Below are 9,859 nucleotides of genomic sequence, written 5' to 3'. Positions count from 1 at the left end.
AGCATGTAATGGTCAGTGGTGGACTAATCTGCAATAACTTTTTTGGTAGTAAGTGCAATATCACTGTATATGGGCATATTTGTATCAAATATCCCTGTAGACATCCTTTGTCTTTCGTCTCCAAAAATATATGTGAAGATTACAATAGGCACCGAGTTTTACTTTTATGACAAACAAAAATATCACAGAAAGGCAGCGACACTGTACGAAAAAGGGGGCAGAGTCACTTTGATAGATAGGTACCCTTTAGAAAATGACTATGTATATAAATTAAAATTTTTTGCTTAATCCAATTTTGATCATTTACAAGCTCACCAAAAATTCAGACCCTAGCTACTAATTGATAAAAATAGAATTATAAAATCTGTAACTTTCTCAACGTTTCATGGACAGTCATTTCTTCAAAGATATTGACATCCTAACACACTAAAACTAGAAGGTGCAAAATGTCTCGAACCTAATCACCTCCGAGGATAATAATATAATTAATGTACATAATTTAGTGCACCAGCAACAGTTGAGTAAAACTCACATGTAAAAAATAGATTTATTATTCACGGACAGAAAATATCTTCCAATACAGGTAAAAAATATTAATAAAAAAGGGTAGTGTTATCTACTTAGACAAAATTCAAAGCTATCACTTCATTCTGAAGCATCATCTTTAGCAACTGAAAAAGGTTCACTTAAATGCTCTGCTTTACAATTTACAATAACAACATCGTCATTAGGACGATCTTGACTGTTAGTTTTAGATTGCTCGATTTTCTTAACAATTTCCATTCCTTTAACCACCTTCCCGAAAACTACATGTCTGCCATCTAACCATTCGGTCTTCTTGGTGGTAATGAAGAATTGTGAACCATTGGTATCCTTACCAGCGTTGGCCATTGACAACCATCCCGCTCCGAAGTGCTTCAGCTTGAAGTTTTCATCAGCAAAACGCTCGCCATAGATACTACGTCCTAAATACAAAATGAGTTATAAAATAATGATAACGTGATTATTACCTCCAGTTCCATCCCCTTTCGTAAAATCGCCTCCCTGAATCATAAAATCTTTAATTACGCGATGAAATTTGCTGCCTACATATCCCTCGCCTATTGGTTTCTCACATAACTGGAAAAAGTTATCAGCAGTCTTGGGGACCGTCTTGCCAAACAAACCGATCACAATGCTACCTTCCGGTACACCTCCAATTTCAATATCAAACGTCACCTTAACACATTTAATTAGATCATCGTTTCATTAACTAATTTGGACTTACCTGTGATGTTACTTTTGGGCCGCTTTTTGAGTTCGAAGAACCAGAACCATAGCAAAAGGTAATGAATGAAAATATTATATAAAAATTGAGATACATCTTTTCGGTGCTAGGAAGTGAAAGGAACTGAATATACAAAGGTTATGAGAGACTCATTTAACCTTTTATTAGTTTCGTAACCGATTAGATTAGATACTTTCACATAAAACAAAACTCTTGAAATGAAGATGATTATACTGAATTTGCCACGATTACTTTTCTCATTCGCCGTTACTTATCAGGGGCGCATTTGTATTAAGACCATATATATAAGAGAAATATATGATTAAGACTATAGGTCAATGGATTCTGGAACAGATCCGTATTCGACATAAACGCTATTGGATTTTTTATTGAACTCGTTCAATAATTAATTTAAATTTATGCGTGTAGCAATGAACGTGCGTAATGTGCATGTGGAAAACCATTTGCTTTACTAGGTACTTTTGGCACTCATAACGTATGTACTCCCAGTTATAACTTTGAGGGATAATTTATATTTATTTTGCTCCCTTTCTATTATTGTTATCAGAGCCAAATTTGTCTAATAGGTATTTTCGCACGTTCTGTTGAAACCATCAATATAGGTACCTACCTATAGTTTCTAACTTTCTGTATTGTATTAAAAACCTCCAAAGCTATCTTGTAAAGTTCAAAAAGTGGCCAATGAGAAAATGTTTTTTTATTTTTATGTATCTGCTCAAATAACATCAGAAAGAAACAATAACAAAATCGGCCAAATATCGCTATGGTAGATATCGCCGTAACTTGGACACAATGTATATACTTACACCTTTATTTGTTAAGTAATTTACTCTTTTTTAGTGATGATATACTGATATTTACCTAATATAAACCTTACGATAAATAAAATTTGGTATTAAATACCACTTTTATTACACAATATACATGTTTCGATTAGGTTTTAAGGTTACGGATCTCGGAAAGTGCGTTTGGAGCAAGAGCTGCAATGTGTCTTTCCCGGTTTTCGTGTGACTTCCATCACCTTTCCTAAGGTCTTTTATCTTTCCTTCGTTTAAAATCTATTGTAGCTTATCTTGCATCATTTCAATACCCTCCCACCCCAAGGAGACTAGACGGCTTTGTTGTTCGCTGAGAGTGAACTGCGAGATGTATCCCACCCTCCTGTTCTTTTTACCACATAAAAAAAGCCATATAGGAAAGGCAAAAATGTTGAAATTCTGTGCAATATGTGTCTTAGACACATTAAAATAAGTCAACTCTAAAATCGATATTTAGACAACCCATGTTTGTAGTTTTATGACCACAAAAGATTGTGGAGGTAGTCATATTCCCTCCCAGTTTGAGAAAGCAAGCTCCTTCCGAAAATTTTCGTTGGAAACACACAAATATGTGACTCCCAATAGAGCTCTAGCCATGCCGCTGCGTTGGTCGATCAGTTTTTGTTTACTGATGAATTGTTACTAATAACGGGCGATCAAAAATGAGTTGCTGTCGAGTGACCTTTGAAAGTTCAAGTTAAGTACGATTTCCCATGTAAACAAAAATTCCAAGGGTGACTCGAAAGCAACTCATTTTTGATCGCATAGTATTACGTACGTGTATTTCTCTATGTCTACTTTTAAATGACAAAGTCCCCTTAAGGGCGCCTAATTTTATGTAACCAAAATAACTTCTTGCAACAAATAGACTTTTTCTCTTTTATCGGTCTCGGAATTTTGTGATGGAAAATCCGTCGTTATAACCTTTCCGAGATTATGACATGAAAATTTGTGCATGTGACCTCAGTACGTGACTCCAACTCCAAGGTCAATTGTGGGTACTTGGATGAAGCTTTTGCGTTTAAAAGATGATAGCAATCCGTGACTAGGCCGTCCTCTGAACCTATATCATTTAAAACCAAATGTAATTTCCGTACGATGTTGGTTTAGTTTCACATTACAACGCTCATCACACTTTCTGTAACATGTATGTAGTGTATCAGCCCAAATCTTAGAATATATATGATCTAAGGCCCAAATGGAATAAGTTCCATAATAAATCGTTGGAGACATGCTCCAAAAAACACTCAGGCCATCTATTGGTATCTTTGGTTGCACAACCACTGGTACACGAGCCAAATTTTTTTTGGAAAAAATACTAAGTGATGGGCATTTTTTAAACACTTCTTAACTTATTCCATTTGCCTAATACACATTGTATAATAATAATCATTGATAGGGCAATCTGTAGTAGTCTACACTAAGTAAACATTTACACAAATGTTTCCCTAAAATGATAAACTACAACAATATGATAAGAGGAAATACAATTCCTCTATACTTTAATATAAGAGAGTTGCCATTAACTATCAGTTAAGGCAGCATGAAGAATTTTAAGCGATTTTAGTAAAAGCCATAATTATCCTAGAATATCTTCAGTAATACCTTTGTTTTTATTTTATAAACAAAAGCCACACTCAAATATTTTGCTGTCTGGAATCTGGACTAAGGTCAGGAAGGCTCATAGCATTGTGTTTAACCAATGCTAATAGTTGGTATAATTCATACTTTTTTTCAAGTTGTAAATTTTATAAATGGTACGAACATATCAAAAAAATTCAACAATAACCGAATAAGATAAAATATAAACAAACATTCAGTGATAAATGCAGCGTAAATATACACAAAACAATATAATGCTTAATGTACAAGAAGATAGAAACAAAAATTGTTTAATTCCCCAGTTTACATTCCCAAGAGATAATGGTGGTAAGGAAGTCATGTAAATTTAAATCGATAAATGGCTAGTCCTAGTAGTCCTACTGTGATTGTTGCTCCCAATGTAACTATGGTCATTAACTAAAATTTAAAAATTGTAGAATGTATAATTAAAATAAGCTGCAAATTTACTTTAGGGCTACTGGAGGGTTTTTTCTTCCTAGACTCTTTCCCATTACTCAAACCATTAAACATACGGCGTGCCAGTTCCTTTTCCGACTGTTTTTGTTTCTCTTTAATTTTCTCCAAACTGGCAATTTCTTTCAAAATATCCGCATCTTGTGGAGATAACTTTTCAGCCTTTTTTAAGCAACTCAATGCAGTTTGAACGTCATTTTTAGCCTTGTGCACCTAGAAAGAATGATAAGCACCAATCCTGCACTGAAGTGCAGTCTTACTCTAGCTTTTCTAAACAATGCCTTAACATTGTCAGGTTGGCAACGTAAAACGGTTTGAAGCGATTGCAGTGCAGCGTCATACAATTCTAATTTCAATTGTGCGGCAGCCATATTATTTGAAACATGGATTCTGTCTTCTAAAAGTTGCTGTAATGCAGAATCAGATACACTCGCCTTGTCATCAGTCGGAAACTGAATTCCTCCTTCCACTTCATCTAGGTACTCTAAAGCTCTGCGGTAACACTGTATTGCTATTTGATTTTCGCCACGGCTGTACCACCAATTTCCTCGTTCGCGCTTGTCATTTCTACGTGATTATCTCAAAGAATGCGTTACTTAAGAATAACATACCCCTTGACCCTCCTCTGCTGAATACTCAACAGTTCAGGTTCGTCATCCGGTTCTATAGCCACTAGCTCTACTTCAAAATGAACAGTTGTGTCTGGTGGAACCAGGTTGTCTAACCCTTTTTGACCATAGGCGAGTCGCGAGTGTATTTTAAGCTGGCTCAGTTCACCTAAATTCATAAGCCCCAATGCCAAATCTAATCCTTGAATGACCTAAAAAGATGAATTGATTTAATCCCTTACAGTAATTTCAAAAATACCTCATAATCTCCCAGTTGTACTTTGAACTTTTCCTTTCTCTCAACGGACGTCCCATCCTCAAGCGTGCATGTATAATTTACAATACAGTTGTCTAATCGTTGAGGTCTACTATCCGGTTTACCTTCTTGTATTACTTTCTTCATCAAACTCCCGCTACCGAGTATGTCCTCCCATTCGCCCTTCTTCGGAACGTCATTATCGTTGGGTTTTACAGTATTCACATCTTCTAAGAGATCGGAATCGCTTAATGTGACATCAGACTTTATATCGGTAATTGGGGCAGTGCTACTTGTATCGGATGCGAGAGAGCTTGTTTCGTATTCGCTCATATTGTTAGTAATGTTATGACAGATTGTAACGAGAAATTTTGATTTTTAAACTTGAATAGAAACGAAAGACAAACGAAATAAGCCTACTAAAATTGGGGCATTTTAATCAAACACAAAAATGACATTTCATTAACAAAATTTTAGGTTAGGAAAGGACTGGAAAGTTGAATGCGGCTATCATTTAACGAATATAATATACAGTGTGTTCATAAATTGCAATCATCCCTTGATTCAATATGGATGGCCAATCCAAAGGCGCTTTCTTTCGGCTACTTCGCGATCTTGATTTCAAGATCGTGATTCGTAGGATCACGTTTTACGAAAGAACGCGCGAATTTAAATTAAAGTAGGGTTAAGTTTACGTAGCACACATTTGCATTCGAATTACGTATTTTTTGTTTGGATTATGAAAATAATTTAAATACAAGTGGAAGTACTTGCACGATTATGCTCCTCTTCAGTTACAAATATTGACTAATCTAACATTTGAGCAAAAATATCCTTGCATTTATAGGTTAGGAATTCGTGATCATAAAACTTTTATGTTCAGTTTGTTCACGATTTTAGCAATCATGATCATAAATCACACTTCGAAAGAACGTGATTTTACAATCCAAACGCGTTTGGATCACCGAAAGAAAGCGCCTAAAATACACCTCCCTGTTCAAGTAAAGTAGTTATACAAGTTTTTATTTTGTGAAAAATTAATTAACCGTTTACCATTTAAGTTCTGAACTTAAAAATAAAATATCTCATCCAGCTCCTTTCCAACGAGCAAGGTTCCCAGCATTGAGGCGCAGCTTTCACGTTGAAGTGCAAGGCTGATTCTTTGGAAAAGATAACTTGCCGTGACTTTGGTAATTCTTGCTCCAATTGCGTTGCTCAAATCCACCGTTTCTTTTCCATTAACTCCGGTAGTTTCCAAAGCCAAAGGGACAACAACGAAACGGTTCTCTATTTCTGCGTAGAGCTTGTGTTTAGCAGTCTTTCTCAATCTTGCAGCGTATCCGGCATACAAAGTGCCATAAAGGGGCAAAGGAGTTTCGGCAAGTGAAATCCTAGACATGCTACGACCGTTCTTTCAAGGAACGACCATCGACTCTCTTTCCATCTGATCTTGAACATCCTGCTGGTTCTTCGATGGACGGGATCTCGGCGGTCCTAAGAACTCGCTGAACAATATGTCATCGGTTGAAGGGACTTATGCCCCGCACAGATATCAGACCTAGACGGAGTAGTGAGGCTGAAATATGAAAAGATTCATTAGAGAAATGTGTGCCCGCACCGCATCTGTGGTGACGGTATGGCTTTCAGCCAATCTCCAGCACGTACAGTGGGATTCGCGAGAAGCCGTGCACGACCTTCCTGGATGTTATGGTTGTCTTTTAGTAGTGCATCGTAGGCGACGTTCAGTTTTGGAAGTTCCCACGACTTGTTTCCGCCGATTTGTGGATGTCGGGACGTCGCGTCGGTGCCAGTTCTTTGCTACATTTTAAGGTAGTTTCTCTACTGTTCCGCATAGGTAATCAAGGTAATAGCGTAGTTTTTTTATTAGATATAAAGTGTACATACTGATCATTTTAAAACTCCACTAAAAATTGTAATGAGATCTCAAGGCGATTGAGATGATTTTCGTCAGGTATGCCGGGCATTTCCTTTTTATAATCCATCAACCAAGAAGATAATCGTCAGTAGAGATGCAATGTTTCTGACCCCAAGGAGCAACTAGAAGCGGTTCATCATTTATTGTTGACGACAGTGACGATAACGAGCCTATATGTTCAGTTGGGGTGGGGCATCGAAATTAACAAAAGTCGAAGCAAGTCCCAGTCGATGCTTTAAAGAAGAATCAACTGATTTAATCGAAAACTAGATTAATGAAGCAACCGATGGTACTATAATTATGAGCCCTCAGTGAATATCATTTACCCAGAGGGCGATGAATTGTGTCCCCTTGTTCGGGAAGGTTTCGTATCGTACTTCGCATGTGACTGCGGTATGGGAGATCCCTTTACTCGTGAGGAAGTTCTTCGATCACGCGATAGTCAACAATGGTTGGAGGAGAGAAAGCAGGAATTGGAGTCATTCGCGATGAACGAGACTTGGACGCTGGTGGATCTCCCACCGAGAAAATAACCCGGTGAAAATCAAATGGGTCTTCTAATGGAAACGAGCCGATGATGGTACTGTTGTTCGACACAAAGCGAAGGGATGCTGTAATGCTCATATGTATGGCATTAATTACGACGAGACATTTTCGCCTGTTGTGCGTGTGCGTTACAGTTCGATTCGCATTGGCCCCGCACAACCAGGATTGGGAATCGATCAGATATGGACGCCGTAAACCCAACTCTTTTAGCCCCTAGGTTGCGCAACTTTTTCAATTGCCCAATAAAAAAGGTCGAAAAAGTGTGATTTCGAATTTTAAAAAATCAACCATTGTCGTATAGCATTATTATTCAAAAGCATAATATACCTAATCTACTATTACGTAACGATTTCGTAACGTAAATTTTAATGGCCAGGATAATATAATAAACAAGTTCTCCTTTGTAATCTAATCACCGAGTCAATTTACTGTTAACATTATTGTGAGAAAGCTTTCAGTTCGCTTCCAAATCTCCCAACGCTATGTATTTTCTACTTTTCTCCGTTTCTTTGCTGATTGTGGGATGTTACGCTTCCTCAGACGAGGATCTAAAAGTGACCTCAAAGGTGAGCAGATTGGTATATATGCCATATGCTGTAATAGGTACTTTGTCTTTTTTCTAACTAGGTTCGGTTTGACATTGAAATCGGGGGTAACTCTGTGGGAACTGTTACCATTGGACTATTTGGAGAAATAGTTCCACTGACAACGGATAATTTTTTTCAACTCTGTGAAAAACCAAAGGGAGAGGGTTACGTAGGCAGCAAATTTCATCGTGTAATAAAAAAATTTATGATCCAAGGAGGTGACTTCACCCGCGGCGACGGATCAGGGGGTATAATTTATTGTACCTGTTTACCAGTAGTTGGATTTTTTTCTTTTTTAAGGACGAAGTATTTATGGAGCCCGTTTTGCTGATGAAAACTTTGTCCTAAAGCACTACGGAGCGGGATGGTTGTCAATGGCCAACGCTGGCAAAGACACAAACGGTTCTCAGTTCTTCATTACGACTGTATTAACATCATGGTTAGATGGGAAACATGTTGTTTTTGGTAAAGTTCTTGAAGGAATGTCGGTGATTAGAAAAATTGAAGAAACCGAAACTGGTAGAAACGATCGTCCAAATCAAGATGTAGTAATTGCTAAGTGTAGTGCAGAGAGGTTGAACGAACCTATTTTTGTTAGTCGAAATGATGCTAAAGATTAAACTAGAAATGTATTGCAATCAGGTTGCTACGGTGAAGGGCACTTGAGTTATTTGTGTCAGTGCACACTTTAATATTATTAAAAATATCTTTATCTTCGGTAGTATAATTAACCAAATACAACAATGGAACAGGTCTCAAAGATGACACGTGTTCAATCCATCACCCAATATGGTGTGTGTATGTTGGAATAAATATAACAATATATACGTACCAATGAAAATTGTGCTGCCAATTTTATAGTGCACGTTCACTTTTAAAAAATAAAAAGTGCACTCTTTCCCTCTTGATGTCTGTCTGAGTCACAAAAGCTCCGAAACTACACCGTTTACAGACTTGGTATTGGTGTCATTCGATCAGAAATTAAAAATTATTTCATGTTTGTATTCTCGTTAAGGCATGAAACGACCATAAGGGCTATTAAAATCGAAAAAGCAAATTTGAAAGTGCACTCTTCGCTTAACGAATTTTTTTTTCTATTTTACTGCTTATTACTTATGCCATATGTATACCAAATTACAAAATAAACTTCAGCAGACCGTTGAGGGCCAAACTCCTCAGACTGGTAGACTCAAATTTGACAATTTATTAATACATTTAATCAAACAAGCAAATTAGTCACTCATTTTTTTAGACAAATGATGAACTAATTGCCTCCTTACAAGGGACAATCTAATAGAAAGATAGAACGGAACATCGAAAGCTTCCACGTATCTTCTCGCCTTCTTGGTGTTCTTTGTACCTTCACGAGTGTTCAATCGTTCACGCCTTCTTCTCCCCTTCCTCGAGCTTGTTTTAAACCTGCACATTGCTTTCTCTTTGGTACATCATTAATCGAAGACCCTTGCACGTTGCACACCACCTTCATATCTGCATAGTGCTCTCTTCACTTTTTTTTACACAAACGAACAAGTGTGTCACGTATTTGTGGGTGACACAAGAGAACATTGGATATAAGTCAGACTGATTTTTTTCCTACTCGCCTGACGTAATGAATTGGCTGCATAACTACGAATCCGGTTACGAGCATAGAGCTTTGCAAGTGTATATAGTGGGTTGGTTTCCTTGGCGAAATAAGGATTTAAATGAAAATATAATGTTCTCTCTAATTTACTTCAATAATCAA

At 37.1% G+C, this 9,859-nt stretch overlaps 3 protein-coding genes across 3 annotated transcripts; 1 reads left to right on the top strand and 2 right to left on the bottom strand.

The window, feature by feature from the left end:
• Positions 1-566: 566 nt before the first annotated feature.
• LOC116159117 (peptidyl-prolyl cis-trans isomerase 5) lies at positions 567-1,569 on the bottom strand. The gene is made up of 3 exons (XM_031472027.1): positions 1,268-1,569; positions 1,011-1,218; positions 567-965 (listed from the first exon to the last, which is right to left on the bottom strand). The coding sequence occupies exons 1-3, from the start codon at positions 1,361-1,363 to the stop codon at positions 646-648; spliced, it is 624 nt and encodes a 207-aa protein (XP_031327887.1). The 5' UTR covers positions 1,364-1,569; the 3' UTR covers positions 567-645.
• A 2,371-nt stretch (positions 1,570-3,940) lies between these two features.
• Positions 3,941-5,543, bottom strand: LOC116159232 (peptidyl-prolyl cis-trans isomerase FKBP8-like). The gene is made up of 5 exons (XM_031472178.1): positions 5,050-5,543; positions 4,794-5,002; positions 4,443-4,749; positions 4,177-4,395; positions 3,941-4,125 (listed from the first exon to the last, which is right to left on the bottom strand). The coding sequence occupies exons 1-5, from the start codon at positions 5,377-5,379 to the stop codon at positions 4,045-4,047; spliced, it is 1,146 nt and encodes a 381-aa protein (XP_031328038.1). The 5' UTR covers positions 5,380-5,543; the 3' UTR covers positions 3,941-4,044.
• A 2,390-nt stretch (positions 5,544-7,933) lies between these two features.
• Positions 7,934-8,832, top strand: LOC116160147 (peptidyl-prolyl cis-trans isomerase 5-like). The gene is made up of 3 exons (XM_031473286.1): positions 7,934-8,094; positions 8,156-8,363; positions 8,416-8,832. The coding sequence occupies exons 1-3, from the start codon at positions 8,011-8,013 to the stop codon at positions 8,733-8,735; spliced, it is 612 nt and encodes a 203-aa protein (XP_031329146.1). The 5' UTR covers positions 7,934-8,010; the 3' UTR covers positions 8,736-8,832.
• Positions 8,833-9,859: the final 1,027 nt, after the last annotated feature.

This window comes from Photinus pyralis, unplaced genomic scaffold (assembly GCF_008802855.1).
Source record: "Photinus pyralis isolate 1611_PpyrPB1 unplaced genomic scaffold, Ppyr1.3 Ppyr1.4_LG1, whole genome shotgun sequence".
Classification (NCBI taxonomy): Eukaryota; Metazoa; Arthropoda; class Insecta; order Coleoptera; family Lampyridae; genus Photinus; species Photinus pyralis.
The sequence above is the reverse complement of the archived record's forward strand: the minus strand, read 5'-3'. Positions and strand labels throughout refer to the sequence as shown.